We start from the raw sequence: 17,570 nt of genomic DNA, 5'->3' as shown, positions 1-17,570 counted from the left end.
CAAAAGTAAAAGAACACAAAGAGGTTTGAGAAGCCAGACTTGGGGGCAGATATGACCAGAGGACCATATCCACCAAGCGACCGGAACCTTCCTCTGTTGCTCTCCCAGCAGGGATGGATTTAGGTTAGGCTGAAAGCGAGGTTAATGGCTTTTGTGTGTCTTCATCTGTGCATACACAGCATACAGAGGGCATGGACTTGTACAACCACACCCACACATAAACACCCTCCAAGCAATCAGTTTATCCACTAATGAAATGCAGCCGTCTCCGGATGGGAGCCAGCAGCTGTTAATCACCACCCAGATTGTCTGCTCAACACTCAGGGATGGGAAGGAGGAAGGAAGTCTTTGGAGAGTGGGAACTACCAGGGGGACTGAATATACTTGGTGGCAGCCATCCTGAATAGTACTGAGGTGTGGCTTAAAAACAACAACAACAAAGAAAAAAAAAATCAGGTGTGGCTTGCTAAGTCCATAGACATGGGCCTGAAGAGTTCTTCATAGCATGCAAAGTGAATTTTTGTAAATTGAATCATCATTTTAAGGCAGTAGGGGAGCTCTCGCTATTTAAAAGAACCTTTCATGGAATCTTTTCGGTAATGGAAATAATTGGCTCCAGATTTATGCATTTTGCAAATTTGCATTTTTTCATGCTAAGTTTTCTTAAAGTGGAATATACCTGTTCTCTCTCAGCTCCTGCTTACAGGCACTGTTTCAGACTGTCAATGAGAGCACAGAGGAGTTAAAGAAATGTTAAAAGCAGAAAATGACAAATATAGGGCAAACTGTCCCTCCAGAGGCCATGACAGACATTGCTAATCAATCCCAGCACTCTTCCCAGCTGAGCTCCAAATACACCACAGATGGTTTCTTAAGACAGCACTATAGGCAACCAGAACTAATCAATTGGAGTTGGTTCAAAGGATAAAGCACATTTGCCATTCAAGGGACTGGCTCAACATTCACCCCTTAAGGCCATGGAAAAATTGGTTTGAATCCTAAGTCAGTAGTCCACTCCCTGACTGGAATGTGAATAGAAGGTTTGCATGTGCATGGGGTAGACAGATGCCTAATAACTCATGAGTTCTGTACCCCATGGGCTAAAGATGGACTGTCTTCTTGAAACAATGATCTTTGTCAGATTAGATTTCTACGGGGGAGAGTTTAAATGTGGATCGTAAGTGTTTTTTCTGACTATTAAAATAAACCTTGATATAGTAAATGAACAGTACAACATATGTATTTATGGAATATCATAGTAAAACTCATTTATATAATTAATATGCATTAATAATTATAATTTCAAAAAGAAGAGGACAAAAAAGACCTCTGGGAAGGCCTGTGGCTGCATGGACTCCAATCCAGACCACCATGGCAGCTTCTCTCTGCTATGCCAAGTGGGCCACACTGTGTGTGACTGAACTCCTGCTCTAGGGAAGCAGTAGCTACATTCCAGGTGGAAAGAAAAAAAAAAAAAAACTTTCTTTTCATTGTTCTGAATTGTGAACTTGTGGCCAAGAATGCAGTTGAAAGGTGATTTAAAGGTTTTTTTTTAATTTTTCATCCCAATGTCATCAAATGTCTTCCCAGCCACACGGTAGCAGGCACGATGCTGTGTTCTCCTGAGCACTCCACACGCCATCCTGACACCCACCCCACGGGGCACCTGAACAGCTATCATGTAAGCTAGGAAATGTGAGGCCAACAGAACATGCTTCTCCTCACTATAGCGTGCTCTGGCAAAGACTGGGTGACATGCAGGTCAGCCTTGTCCCCGCCTCACAGAGATTACATGAGAGATCATGCAGTACCTTGCACAAAACCCTGAATGTGGCAAGAATCCTCACTTGTCAACACCATGTCCTATTAAATGTCTAAATACAGATGATAACTCAGGCTTAATACATCGTCTTCAAGGAAAATGATTAAAATGATGCATACATACACTCAGATGTCTACCTTTTGCCTAAAAGTAACCACAAGCAGAAGTTGGCAATGAAAATAATGACTTAGATTGAAATGTCAATAGCTTCTCTTCATTGACAAAATATATTTCTGTTTAGAAGAACAACTGTGGAGTTTTCACTTGTTTATATGAAAACTGAAAACTTTTAACTGTAAATGTACTGCAGACAAAAGTCCCAATTTGCAGGGTATTCTGTAAGAGTCACAGATTATTATTCACAACTGCTGCAGCTCATGAGGGGTAATTTACAAATGTCTCATATCTTGTTTTCAGCTGTTTGTTACTGCCATCCCACCCAGAGCGTTCCCCTGTAAAAATGCCCTCCATCATAGAGCCTGGATGAAAGTAAATTAGGAACAATAGTCATGTTTAGTGCTTATTATTTCTGAGAAGATCATCTTAAATATAATTTCCATTGGATTAAGTTAAAAAAAAAAAACATGGGCTGGAGAGATTTCTCAGTAGCTAAGGCACTTGCCTACAAAGCCTGAGTTTGATTCCCCAGTCCCCATATAAAACCAGATGTGCAAAGGGACACATGCATCTGGAGTTTGTTTGCAGTGGCTAGACACCCTGGTACACCCCATTTTCTCCTTCCTCTGTCTCTCTCTGCTTACACATAAATAAATAAAGTATTTTTTAAAAAATTATGGTAGCATTCAGGGGATTTCTGCTTGGCCGGAGGTCATAAACAAGTAGACAGCTGCCGCAGCAACCTGCAGTGAGGCATGTGGAAAGGGCAAGGAAGACCACACTCTCACTTGGGGGAACAAGACTGCCCTGTCAGATGAAGACCTAAAAATCCTTCCCAGTCAAGGCAGACACCTGGGTCTGCTGAAAGAATATTGTGCCTAAGATGATAAAATGACAGTGCATAACTGAGTAGCTCATTTTCCTCAGAATTTCCTCATAAAAACAGGAGCCAGAAAAGCAATTCACATCTGGGTTTCCCTCTAGAAGTTTCATGGGCATCAAATCTCACTGTTTAGGTTAACCAACTATAGCTTAAAAAGAGAAGAAAAGAGTCTTAGAGCCTAACAAAAAGGAGTGGCCAGCTCAATCCATACAAGAATCTATGTACACCACACATTCAGAGAGTTATACAGCAGCTGTTTGAAACCTGTAACTTTCTATGCAGACCAGGAAATTACTGTTTCCAAGGTGGTAAAACCCCATGAGTACATCTGCTAAATGCTACTGACAGGAACCTACCAGGTATTCCAACCCCATGAGGCATCACTGGAGTGTGGTTTATATGCAAAACTTCAGGGGACCATCCTGTGTTCCTTCTTGATGAAATTCTTTATTTTTAATGCTCAAATTGCAAAGAGGCCTCAAAGAAACCTTTGTCCCATGCAGAGACACAGCTTCCTAGTTCACAGCCCTCATTTTAGATTCCTTACTGAACCACCCATGCCTACTTCCACCTTCATGTTCATCCGGATGGAGGGCATGTCACCTGGTCTCACAGGTCCATCAGGAAGACGGAGAGAAAGAATCAAGGGGCTGAGGAACCAAGCAAGGACTCCAACAGCGGTAAGATCTGGCCCTGGGAAATTCCATCCTGGCCACTGCAGGCATTGCTTACAGCATATCAGCTGAGACCAGACAAGCTCTCAGGATCCTTTTGCAATCTGTTTTCCAGGTGCCTACAATGGATCAAATGGAGTTGACAAAGGAGATTAAAGCTCTTTGCTGCCCTGATATAGTTCAGTGCCCTTGTTTTACAGATAGGAAAAAGAAGCATGGAAAAGGAAAGAAACTTTCCAAAAGTCACACACAGAATTAATTGCATGCCTGGTAAATCCAGTTGCAGAAACCTTTTTTTAGCATGAATAAAGCAGGCTTACCCCACCTCACTCTGTTCATTCTACAGTCCACCGCAATACCTAGACTATGACGTCACTGCCCTAATCACTTGAATAAAGACAATTACAACATCAGTGGTTATTGAGCAACCAATTTTGTAGGTGTCCTCTATGCATAGTAATTCCCCATCAGTCTTAAGGGAATTTTGCTGCCATTTTACACATGGGTCCAAAGCACAAATGTGCCCTAGGTCATTCCACCAATGAATGATGGAGCTGAAATTACATACAAGTCTTCCTGAGGCCCAAACCTAGGCACATTTCAAAATGGGATGGGTCTGAAGATGTCAAAGTTAGTGTCCTCTTATGGCACCATACTGCTTACCAATATTTGGTGATAGGAAAGCCTTCCCTGAGAAAATATTTGAAAAGAAACACGAAGGAAATGAAGGAGCCACTGGTGAAGAGATTTAATAGGAAAATGCCCCAGGAAAAAGGTATACCTGGTCCAGCGGCACTAAAGTAGGTGTCAGCATATTTGGTGTGTCTAAAGAGCCACCAGGTGACGGCACGGCTACTGTGAAGGGAGTCAAAGTTAGAGGCTCTCTGAGGGTCGGATCATCTAGAACCTTATGGGTGATAGCAGGTGGCTGGCAGTGTTTCTAACCTCCCGGGAGTCACGCTCTAACTTAAATACTCCCCTTGCTGGATCCAGAGACTTGCTTCTCACACACAGCACAGGACACATGTGATACAGTATTATAACCAAGTGTCTAGATTTTTACTAGAAAAATTTTCATGCCAAAGGTGGGATACCTTTCAGTAAGTTGTTGGCCAGGGAAGCCCCTGATACTACCAAAACATTATAGGTTATTTCCAAGGCTCGTCGTTGCCCAAAAGAAGTAGAGGGTAAGATATCACATGCATGGACTGTAGGACACTGAGAAATCAAAGCTGGAGATGAGCTGGAAGCCTCCTCCTTATTAACTAGCTGTCAGGATACTTGGAAGAGCTATGGAATATGAAGCCTTTTGGCATGTGTGCATGCGTGCATGTGTGTGTGTGTGTGTGTGTGTGTGTGTGTGTGCCTGTGGAGGCCAGAGGTTGACATGGACATCTTAATCACTCTCCACTTTGTTCTTTGATACAGGAACTCTTGCTGAAATAGAGCTAATTTACGCAGCTACACTAGTGGACAGGAAGCCCAGGGAGCCTTTTGTGTCTGCCTGCCCAGGTGCACACTACCATGGTTGACATTCTTTGGGGGGTTTGAGGCACCCGAGTGATATCCTCACACTGGTACAGCTGACACTTTACCCACTGAGTCAGCTCGCAGCTCCTGCCTGAACTTAGACACAGTTCTTTCTTGTGTGAGCTGGGCCATGTGTTACATGACGTGGACAACTGAGGTTGACTTCACTCAGGAGAACACAGACCTTGGGAGGCACTGGGAGCAAAAGCCTTTGATCAGCACTGTCCCATTTATAAAAGTCACAGATGGGCCAAGCCCATCCCATGTGTAACAGAGTCCAAAGCTAAGAGGTTTATCTTGCCCTGGACGGCTCACATCTGTCCCTCTCTCCCCAGGGAGGTGGACTTCATGTTGGCTCCTTGATCCTCCATGAGCGCTTTACTCCCCCACATCTGTGCTCATCTTCACTGAGATCAGAATCCTAAGGAGGTCCCTGGGAGGTTTGCTTGGATAAAGGCAGTTAGTAATTCCCCAAATCTCTCACACTCCCTGCACAGAGGAAAGAAGGAAGGGAGAGAGGGAGGGAGGAAGACCCTCATAAACTGGTTCCCACCACAGCACGCGGGGTGTTCTCAGTGCCACTCCAAGTACTGGGCTGATGACAGTGTTTCGGGTTTTGTCTGCCACAGTGAAGATTAAGTAAATCGCTGTCTTGACTGACAAAGAGAACATGCATTTTTAGAAAGCCTGGGGTCGTTAATGGGGATTGCCGTGTAACCACATACGCCACCGAGGCATTAGGCACCACTGACAGACGGCTTCTAATGCATGAAGCCCTGTTGTCAACATTCCTTTACACAACCTCTGATTTCAATATCACTTCATTTTCTTATGAATGTGACAGAAGAGGTGAGCGAACCAATCAGTGATGAGTGGTTTGTTTTTATTTTGCATTTGTTTTTGTTTTAAATAGACCATGTGACACATTTTAACATAAAACATGGGCTGGCAAGCTTTTTTCTGTAAAGGCCAGGAAATGAATACTTTAGGGCTATAATCCACAAGGTTTCTTTACAACAACTCAGCTCTCTATTTGAGCAGCAAGGTGTCCACAGGGGCCTGGCTCTGCTCCAGGGTGGCCTTATTTACAAGACAAGCAGCAGATATGCAATAAGGTCCTTGGTTCCTGAACACAGAGCGACCTGTAACTCGGCACAAAGATAAGTAATCTAACTTAAATATATCAAAGGCCCTGGATGGACATCTTTCAAGAAAATATTGCAAGTGGCTGGCAAGCATATGAAAAGATATTCAGTGTAAGTCATTAGTAGTCACTGCGGTGGCAAAAATTAATAAAAGACAGGTGATGATAAATGTTGGCAAGGACATGGAAGAATTGGAACTGTCATGTGCTGCTCACAGGAGTCTAAGATAGAACAGTCACAGTAGAAAACAGGTTTGTACGTTTTCAAAATACCGAATGTAAGGTTGCCATATGATAAAATTCTATTCCTGCTTCTACCGAGGAGAAATAAACATATGTCACACTGTAACTTGTGCATGAATGTTCGTATCAACAATATTAATGATGGCTAAAAAGTAGAACAATGTACTAGCCTGCAACTTATGAATGGATAAATTAAGCATATACCTATACAATGGAATATTAGTTAGCAACAGAAAAATGAGGTACTAGTTTATGATATACTATAGATGTTCTTTAAAAACATGATGTTAGTGAATAAAGCCAATCACAAAAGGCCATACATAATTCCATTTATTTGAAATAGCCCAAAAGGTGTAAATCCATTGAAAAAGTAGATTAGTGGTCCTAGGGCTAAGGTGGGCTACTAAGAAGTCAGGTATTCTCCTGGGTTCATTTTAAGATATTGAGAGTTCTAAAGTTAAATTGTAGTGAGAGATGACCAAATCGCTCAGCATATTTAAAAGCTAGAGAGCTGTACATTTAAAACAGGTACATTTTATATGAACTTTATAGTACATAAAAGACATCTTAATAAAACTATAAAAATAGGGCTGTGGAGAAGGTTCAGTAGTTACAAGTGTTTGCCATTTAAGTTGGCCTTTTTTAACTCTTCAGAACTCCCATAAAAAGTTGGGAGTACAGCTAGATACCTGTAACCCCAGTTCACGGAGGGCCAAGACTGAATGATAGCTGGGGCTTGCTTACAGACAGCCATTCTGGGTTGAAGGAGAGATGCTCACTTTAAGGAAAGAACTATGGATAACCTATAAGAGAAGAAGACCCAAGGTTCTCCTCTGGCCTTTGCACACACATGCATGGGTAGATGGATCTTACACAAGTGTGCATACACCACACACATCACACACATACTCTATATTCACAAACACATACACACACCAAAAATAATAACAACAACCTATAAAGTGCTGGAAAAATGACTTAGTCATTAAGGTGCTTGCCCACAAAGTCAAAGGACCCCCATTTGATCGCCCAGGACCCATATAAGCCAGATGCACAAGGTGGCACATGCATCTGGATTTTGTTAGTGTGGCTGGAGGCCCTGGCACACCCATTTTCTTTCTATCTGCCTCTTTGTCTATTTCTCAAACAAATAAATAAAATGTTTTTTTTTTTAAATTGCTTATAAAAACACAATCCACAAGAAACTAGATTTGGCCTTATGGGCTATAATTTCCTGATCTCTGATGTAAGATACCACTAATGAAAATTCATGTTTCAAGGTTTAAGTATGAAATAATAATAATGCAAGATTTCAGAGCATAGCACTGGGCATGAGAAAACTAACCTGTGTATCAAACACCTCAATGTATTTTAAAAATTATTTATTTGAGAGACAGAGAGAGAGAGAGAGAGAGAGAGAGAGAGAGAGAGAGAGAGAGAAGAGAGAGAGAGAAAATGGCACACTAGGGCCGGTAGCCACCGTAAACAAAATCCAGATGCATGTACCACCTTGTGCACGTGGTTTATTTGGGTACTGGGGGATTCAAACCTGGGTCCTTTGACTCACAGGCAAATGCCTTAACTGCTAAGCCAGCTTTCCAGCCCTCGATGTACTTTTCAAAGCAATTTCAATGTGGCTGGGGAGGTGGAGGGAAAAGCCCTGTGTTCATTCCTGGATACGCAGGTCATACTAACACTCCTATTGAAACATACCCTAGTTTCCACAGGAGTTGAGCTGACTTGCTCACTTGTAGCATGAGTGCTGTAAGAGCCTGTGTGCTGCGAGCCTGCTACCCCACAGTTCAGCTTCTGTGTTTTGAGCACACGGTGGCATAATGTGTTAGATGGTGGCTCTTGGGAGTGAGTGCCCTAGAGAGTTAGCGTAGAGGATCCATTTTCTCTGGGCTCTGGGCTATTTTTATTCCTGGGGTGGCAATCCTGAACGAGCCCTTATTGCAGGCTTCGGACCCTTGCAGAACAGCTGTTCTGATGGCACCTACATTGGAATCCATACGGCATCCTGAGTACATTTCCCAGATGCTTACTAATTCAGCAAAACTTTGTCCCTGCATAACACCCCCACATATCCATATCTGCTTTTTAAAAAGCACTGCCTTGGGATGGAGAGATTTCTTAGTGGTTAAGGTCTGGAAATACTCATTCAGGTCTTTGAGTGCCCTCCTGGAACATGAATACAGGCATGAGGCATCTCATCCCAGATTCCTTCAGATTCTAGGAGAAGGCATTTACCTCTGCTGTCCCCATAGGCCTTTTCATACTGGCTGCATCTGCTCATTCAGGTTTCTGCTCAGGTCTTTCACTAAAGATGCCCACCTGGAAGGCATAACTCCAACGTGCACAACGTGCCCATGTGTATGAATGTGACATGGGCATCTCTCCCCTGGGGCACTGCTGACCACCCTGTTTTTCCTGCTTGGCTTTTCTAGAGAGTATTTGCCAATATGAGCTGGATGTGGTGGTGTCCATCTTTAATCCCAGCATTTGGGAGGCAGAGGTAGGAGAATCACTCAGAGTTTGAGGCCAGCCTGAAACTACAAAGTGAATTCCAGGTCAGCCTGGACTAGAGCGAATAACCAAAACATCTTTTTAATGAGAGTATTTACCAACACTGAAATTCCTTCCTTCCTTTCTTCATCCTGTTCTTCTTTCCTCTCTCCCATCTATGCAATACTTTTGTTGCTCAGTATCTCCAGCATAAAAGGCAGCTCTCCTTGGGCCACATGTGCAGTGTTCCTAGAGCAGCAACTGGGGGAAGGACTCTGACTGGGGCAGCTGTCGTCCTGCCTCTGGTCACGGGCTGTCACGAGTACCTTCCTTATTGCATCAAGCAGCACCTCCCCGGCCCCTCCACATTGCCTTGTGCGGTGCTCACTCACAGTCGCATCCTCAGTGCCAGCGCCTCCCTGGCCCCTCCACATTGCCTTGTGCGGTGCTCACTCACAGTCGCATCCTCAGTGCCAGGTACCAGGAGGTAGGAAATGTATACCTATTGAGCGGTTTAATTGTGGTGCAAGATTTTAAAAACAGCCTGGGGGATTGGGGTGACTGCTCGGCAGTTAAAGGCACTTGCTTGCATAGCCTGGTAGCCTGGGTTTGATTCCCCAGTGCCCACATAAAGCCAGATACACAAAGAAGCACATGCGTCTGGAGTTCGTGTACAGTAGCAAGAGACCGTGGCTTGCCTATTTTCTCTCTCTATTTTTCTCTGTCTACCTCCTTCTTTCCTTCTCTGCTTATCAATAAATAAAATATAAAAACCAGCCTGTACAGGAAGACACTAAGTCTGAAAACACCCAGACCTGAGACTTACCTGCGAGCCTAACCGAATGTTTCTTCATTTTGTCACATTTAAAAGCACGCTGGGGCTGGAGAGATGGCTTAGCGGTTAAGCACTTGCCTGTGAAGCCTAAGGACCCCGGTTCGAGGCTCGGTTCCCCAGGTCCCACGTTAGCCAGATGCACAAGGGGGCGCACGCGTCTGGAGTTCGTTTGCAGAGGCTGGAAGCCCTGGCGCGCCCATTCTCTCTCTCTCTCTATCTGTCTTTCTCTCTGTGTCTGTCTCTCTCAAATAAATAAATAAATAAAAATTTTTAAAAAAAAAAAGCACGCTGATCTTCAGGGTGGGAAGCGGTGCCCTATGCCCTGGAAGGACTGCCATAACTCACCTCCACCCAGCGCCCGCCAAAAGCACTCCCTAGCCGGCGATGATCACCAAAACCAGGCCTACATGTTGTGAATGCCCCGCAGGGGAAAACGCTGACTGCTCCTGATTTCCAACGAGTGGTTTAATGAATAAGCACCTTGTGATGATAAAATATTTCCTTTTCTCAGATGTCAAAAGCCAGAGGTGTATCCATGCAGATTGACCAATAATTTCTGACACAAAAGTTAACTAATTCCTTGTATATTTCCACCAGAGCAATGAGGTCAGGCTAGATGTTTGCCTATAACGTTTCTCTCAACATTATTCACTCAATTCCAATGACAGCCCACATTACACACTAGAGTTAGTTTAAAAAGCATTTACCTGACAATACCTAATGACCAGTAATATTAATCACTTTCTTAATTAGCTTGTTAAAATGGAATCTTCCTCTTCCTACCACTGCCTTTGAATTATACACATGAAACCACATAATCTATATTTCCAAACTTTCCTCTTAAGTGGGTCTAATATAATCCGTGTTTCTTGCCAGGGACCAAGCTGGAGGATCAGGACTCCCCATCCCATCTTACTAAAAATCATTGAATTTAACAATTGAAAGCATGGATTTTGGCTATGCAAATTATACCTCAATAAAACTGTTTAGAAAAAAACCTGCACGGAACCAATGCTCTCATGTCTATAAGCCTTTGTGCATGTGTGTGACTGTGGTAAGAATGTGTGTTGGCATGTGTGCGGGCACACGGGTTTGTGCAGATATGCAGAAACCAGAGGCTGACAACAGGTGTCTTCCTCAATCACTGTTTCATCTTATTCTGGGGGAGACACATGCTTTCCCTGAACCCAGAACTAACCAATTTGGCTAGCTCAGCTAACCAACAAGTCACATTGAACCTCCTGTCTCTGCCTCTCCATGCTGGGATCCCAGGCACAAGCTGCCATTCCTGACGCCCTGCTTTTACACGAACGAGCGCTGGGGCTCTGCACTTGGCGCCTGCGCTTACATGATGTGGACTTTACAGACCACGCCATCTCCCCAGCCCTCCGCTTCTTGTTTCCTGAGAACCATGCGAGCCGCCAATTTACCTTAAACACAAGGACCTCGACGAGGAGACAGCTGTGGGTCTGATATGGATGGAATTAGGATGGTACGTGAAACCATTTTCCTTTCCCATGTGGGTGGGTTGTAGTTCTACAGCGTGGCTGGAATGTTGCTGCTGAAAATCTCCCTTAGTGTTTAAGTCAAGACTAAAGGTTGAATTGTCTGAGGGCTACAGAGATGGTTTAGCTTAATGCTTGCCTGCAAAGCCTAAGGCCCCGGCTTCATTTCTCCAGTACCCACATAAAGCCAGATGCACAAGATGGCACATGAGTCTGAAGTTTGTTTACAGTGGCTAGAGGTCTTGGCATGCCCATTTTTTTCTCTCTCTCTCTTTCTCTGTTGTTCTCCTTGCAAATAAATAAAATATTTTTTAAAGGTTGTATTGTTTGAGTTTAGTAAGCTTCTGTACATAGCTACTCATGTCTGTCCCCCTGGGATCATTTATTCCAAGAATATTGTTCTGGTATCTGCTGTACATTAGCCCTTGTACTTTGACCTGGGAATCCAAAGATGACTGGGAGAGTCTCTGCTTATGGAACGCTCACAAGGATTGAAGATGACAAAATGGAATACTGCTTGGAACAGTGTTGGGTATGGATGTGTGGAAACATACATTTCAAAGAAAATGCTGGTTATTCCAGCGTTTATCCTCATCAGAGGGGCAAGTGTGCAAGGGTGAAGTTGGGTGTCTTGTGTTCATCGGAGTGTAGCTGGTGAGTAAAGGACCAACCATCCTGGGAGGTGAAGAAGAGCCACCTCTCCACCAACGCCTGGCTCAGTTTCCCCCTGTGCATGTCTTAGGTCATTCTCCCCCCCACCCAGCATGGCAGTGATGGTCCCTTTAGTAGTTGGTCTCCAGGACAAGGCCTCCATATTCCCCCACTGACAGCAGAGTGGCGACATTAAGTGAGTTAAAATAAAGCAGGTTTCTAGGAGCTCCATTCAGTGGATAAACTCCTCAACTGAAGTCTGTCCACCAGGGTCAGGATACTCCACTGACTACACTTTGAGGAACAGAGGGTAAAAAACACAAAATCCTTGACCTCTAGGACCTTCCAGATAATCGAATTCACCAGTGCTGTATAGTTTAAATAGCTTTCCTTTGGGAAGGGAGGAGATGTCAATACAGAGCCTGTTGCTATTCATTGATAGCTAGAGTACCTGGTGAAAACAGGAAAATGGCATGTTTACTGGATGAATGAATGAATGAATGAACAAATGAATACAAGTAGAAGGTGAAAAGTTACCCCTATGGGGCTGGAGATATTGCTCAGTGGTTAAGGCATTTGCCTGCAAAGTCTAATGACCTGAGTACAATTCCCCAGGACCCAATACACAAAGTGGCACATTTATCTGGAGTTCATTTGCAGTGGCTAGAGGTCCTGGTGTATCCCTTATTTCTGTCTTTCTTCTCTCTAGCTTTCTCTGCTTATAAATAAATTTAAAAAAAATTAAAGTCACTCTAGATCCTAATTGAGAAAAAAACATTTCTTTATATGTAATTTCTGATCTTATCCCCAAATTGACACAGAGAAAAGCCAGGAAGCTAATGATCTCACCTCTATCTTAGACACACTGGTACTGACCCAAGAACATGTGTGCACAAGCTATGTACAGAGTAAGTGGCAAATTCACATAGACGTATACAGTCCAAGGTTTGCATTCCCATTACAACAGAAAAATCAAACAAACAGGTTTAGGGGCCTGACACACTCAGAGGGCCGCAGGGCCCTGGAAAGACTGGGCAGGGCAGGGCAGGGCTGCCCTGGGAAAGCAATTAAGAAAATGAAGCACTCTGGTGGCAGCTGGGGAGTTGGCAGTCCCCACAAGGAGGCCAGTCAGCTATGTCACAGGTCCAGATGATGGATGGAGCCTGTGTGTGCATCGGAGCTGATATACAAATGGACTCTTGCCCAGTCCAACTGCTCTTTCTTCAAAGGTGTCATTGACAGATGGGTATCTAAGTGTTTTTGTTTAAAAAAGAAAACAAGAAAAAAAAAAAGAAGAAAATCTTTTTCTTCCCCTGAACCAGCATACACACAGCCAGGAACGTGAGAGGACGGGGCACGCTGGGCAGTGGGGAAACCCTTTCAGAGAGGTTGGTAAGAATCACTTGCTGAGCTGCACACCTTTTGTTTCCAACTGCACACAAGGACTTCATTGAACCCCAAATTCCTGCTCGTCGCCATGTCCCATCTGCTGTCAGAGGCCTGCCGGTGGGGAATGAGTCTGTTCGCAGATTCATCTTCATCTGCTTACACAAGGCTCCTTACCCAACTGAAAAAAAGGCTCTTTTAATTTCTGGAATGGTAAACAGTGTCTAATTAATTAGGGGAAAACACAGAGGAGTGTCATGGGGCCTTAACACCCAGCGACTGACAAGAGGAGTGTAGGCAGAACCATGGGAGCCCAGGCTGTCCTTGAGGAGAACAGTGAGGTCCCCCTGAGGTCACGCCTCTGGGGGCTGTCTCCACGGCACTCCTCAAGACCAAAACTAAGCAAGGCTGTTTCATCTCATGCCTATCAAACACAATTGGAAAAAGAAGGTTTGTGGCCCCCAGGTTTTAAAAGGTCTGAACTGAAGGCCGGAGAGATGGCTCAGGGAATAAAGGCACTTGCTTGCAAAGTCTGATGGCCTGGGTTCAACTCCCCATTACCCATGTAAAACCAAATGCACAGAGTGTCACATGTGTCAGGAGGTGCATACTTAATCTCTTTCCGTCTCTCTCTCTTAAATAAATACATAAATAAATAAATAAATTTTAAAAGAAAAGGTCCAAACTAAAAGTACAGCTCTCCAGATGACTTTACCTCTTAGCCTAGCTTCACAATTATATTCTTAGCTTGAAGATCATGTGATGCACACTCAAAAACATCAGATAGGTGATGCTTTTTCTAACCCAAATAAGTGATGCTTTTTCCAACCCATCAAGGTGTGTCAAAATGAGTCCTGTGGCTGTGGTCATTGGCCAATTATGGAAGTCAACAACAGACCAGAAAACCGCTTGTAAAATAAACGATCCCCTCTAGCATGGATGACACCTTCGGCCAAGTTCCCAATTTCACTCATGCTCGGCCAAATGGACACTTGAAATAGTAAGCCTTTGGCCACATTTGAATGTCACTTTTCAACTTGGATGGAGGAAGCTAGGGTAAACACAGTGACTTTAAAACATGCCCAAATAATACCCTTTATAATAATGAAATGAGAGACTATCAAAACGATTTTATAATAGAAATTCTGAACCAGATAAACTGTTGGGGCCAGACTACATCTTTGACAGCTGTTACACATGGCTCCAACCCCCAGGAGATAACATTCCTCCAGCATTAGCCGGCAGGGACAGCCTGGAGGGAAGCAAGTCTGACCTCCTTTAAGCAAAAATAAATCTTGCTGAGTTAAATGATTCTGTCTCCTGCTCTCTTCAAGGAACATGAGACATTAAGTGACAACATTTGAAGACAGCAGTCGTGAATTCTCAGAGCCCGTATCTCCTGGCTGATTAATTGTAGGTCTGTCTGGTTCAAGATCAGCTACAGGTCAGACACATAGGACTGTCTTCCTTGTCATATCCAACAACCCCAAGATAACCAGGGTGACTAACCCCAAATCTTTCAGTCCCTACTAATATAATTATACTGCACAGGTCATATCAGAAGTGGGATGGAAGAAAAAGCAGTTTTTCCCAGCCAAAGAGCAAACACTTCAAATAGGTCTGCTCCTCTGTACCTTCTGCCTCTCTTTCCACAAGCCACCACAGTGGGCAGAGAAACAGGACCTGATGCTCAAAGCCACGTTAAAGCACAGCTCAATAAGGAAGGCCGCCTCCCAAACAAATGGCTCCCTCTGGTAAGCCTAGTCAGTATCAGGAGAGTGCTGGGAGCACATCACCCATCCATCATCTGAGGCATGCAGAATACATCAGGAATGGACTGTGTGCCAAGCATGCTCTCAGGCCTTATTCTCTCTAGCAACTGTCTACATAAGAAGGCTGCAGCAGGTTCCCAGCCCATTAGCCCAAATACCACTAATGAAAGCCACCGGCCGGCCTTAGACATCTACTAACACTCCTGAGAGATTTGAGAATCAGAAATGGATGGTCCCAGACTTAGTGGTAAAATGTCTTGGCTTTCTCCTGGTCCTAAACCCAACACCTGCAGACACATCTTACTCTCATTTTTCAGGAGGATGAAATATAAATGAAAATCTTGGTCTTTGGGGAGAAGGACACATTGCAATATATGTTTGCCCAAAATAAACTCTTAATTTCTTTTATGCTTAATGGATACAAAAAGTACAAATCAGCTGGATGTGGTGGTGTACACCTTTAATTCCAGCACTCCAGAGGCAGAGGCAGGAGGTTGCTGTGAGTTGGAGGCCAACCTGGGATACAAGGTGAGAGTGAGCACCAGGTCAGCTTGGGGTAGAGGAAGACCCAACCTCAAAACAAATGAATAAAAAGAAAGAGTGGTAGTCTGGACCTTACTTGAAACATGCATGATACATACTGTTAAGAGATTCTCCACCGTATGTCCCAGCAATAGCCTGTTGGCTGAGAGTTGAACAGAAACCCTAGGAAGGGCCGCTGCTATTTGCATCACACTGAACAAGCGATCTGAGGCTTAGTCTGGAGGAGATGACAAAAGACTTTTGTTCCTCCTTCTTAAACCTACTTTTTGGAGAGTAACCATGCCACACAGGAGCAGCTAACCAGCCAGGTACAGAGAATCCCCAAGCGCATCACATGCAGGGACCACAGCAGTTGATTACCTGCCACTACGGGAGATTTCCGCTCATCCAGAAGCTGGATGGAAGTACTTGCTGTCACCACATTGCTTTTGTTCACTGTTCCTGTAGAGAGAAAAACCATCACAGTAAACATGAAGGGTGCCAGTGGGCATGTACAGAGAACAATCATTGGCCCCAAGCCACACATCGGCAAACTGCACGTTGGCTGTGTTCCTGAAGTCCAGAGCACTCTGAGATGTGGACACTTGGCCATCATCTCTGGAATCACTGTGCTGAGTTACCACCTGTTTGGAGAAGTGTCCAGCTCTTTGTATCCAAACAACTGGCCACCACTGAGGTATCATAGGACCTATGGTTACTAAATGAAATGTTTACTTGTGTCTATGATCCTGTTTCCTTTGTGAACATTGCCATGGAATGCTACATAAACAAGAATTTTGAGGGGTAGAGAGATGGCTTGCCAGCAAAGCCAAAGGACCCAGGTTTGATTCCCCAGGACCCAAGTAAAGCCAGATGCACAAGGTGGTGCATGTGTCTGGAATTCATTTACAGTGGCTAGAGGTCCTGACATACACATTCTCTGCCCCTGCCTCTCTCTCTCTACCTGCCTTTTGTTCTCCATCAAATAAAATATTGTTTATAAATATATAAAAAAGAATTTTGAAATTAAAATAATTTGGTAGGCAACACTCTTGTTTGTTGGATAAATCTTAACTTACCTACAGGATTTGAATTTCAAGCCCAGTTTTCCTGAGCAAAACCATCCTGAATAGAAAGAACGAGTCAAAATGAAATCTTCACTGAAAACTCTTGCTACTGTGGTAACAAAATGGCATTAGTACGAAGAGACTTCCTAGAACTGGCAATGGTTCCAACGCTCATGAATTACAACATGCTAGACACGGCTCTGAATGCCCAGTTAATCTAGTCCCTGCCTCAGAAAAGGAAAGAAAAAAAAATAGCTAAAGCAGGTGAATTGAACAGATTCCACTGATCTGAGAACCTGGCAAGAAAAGCTTGAATTTATAAACTAAAGTAATTAGTAAGTTTCTCCTTGACCACATGTGAGCAGGGATGAAAAATGAAAACAGCTTCTTTCCTAGTATGTACCGATATTCAACATGAGAGGGCCTTACCACAGTGATTTATGTTGGGTGATTTTAAAGATTTTCCTTGAACCCAAGAGAAAATTAAGTAGACAGGAAACATCCTAAGATGTTACATCATTCATAACTTTGCTATGAACAAGGTAAAATTTCTTTTCACTGTACAATTGCATGAAATATTCAGTAAAATACTGCTTCCATATGCAAAGCAGTCAGGGGATACTGCCATCTCTCACAGGAAAAGGCCCCATCTCATAGACGTCAGGACACCAGTGTAGATTCAGAAATACAGCAAGGTAAGCCCCACTTTTTTCTTCATATTACCATGATAAAGGAAGTCTCATGAGATAGAAAACAATGTTATTGTTCAAAGATTCACAAAATGAAAGAGTTCTCTGTATCTTAGGTGACGTATTCAGCTTTCATGTTGCTCGGATGAACCTCCAAACCAGACACAGATTAGTGGAGGAAAAGATTTATTTCAAGCTGAGTTGCAAGAAAAGCTGCTTCCATCC

General features: G+C 43.7%; 1 protein-coding gene across 2 annotated transcripts in view; it reads right to left on the bottom strand.

Annotated features, from left to right (window-relative positions):
* Cacna2d3 (calcium voltage-gated channel auxiliary subunit alpha2delta 3) overlaps window positions 1-17,570 on the bottom strand; it is an 877,750-nt gene that overhangs the window by 153,309 nt on the left and 706,871 nt on the right. For both annotated transcript variants that reach the window (XM_004652732.3, XM_045136092.1), the window contains one exon: window positions 15,971-16,051. In XM_004652732.3, coding sequence (XP_004652789.3) covers window positions 15,971-16,051 — 81 coding nt within the window. The remainder of the gene's footprint in view (window positions 1-15,970; window positions 16,052-17,570) is intronic.

Source organism: Jaculus jaculus, chromosome 16, assembly GCF_020740685.1.
Source record: "Jaculus jaculus isolate mJacJac1 chromosome 16, mJacJac1.mat.Y.cur, whole genome shotgun sequence".
NCBI classification, from domain to species: domain Eukaryota; kingdom Metazoa; phylum Chordata; class Mammalia; order Rodentia; family Dipodidae; genus Jaculus; species Jaculus jaculus.
Note: the sequence above shows the minus strand (reverse complement) of the source record. Positions and strands in the feature narration are given on the sequence as shown.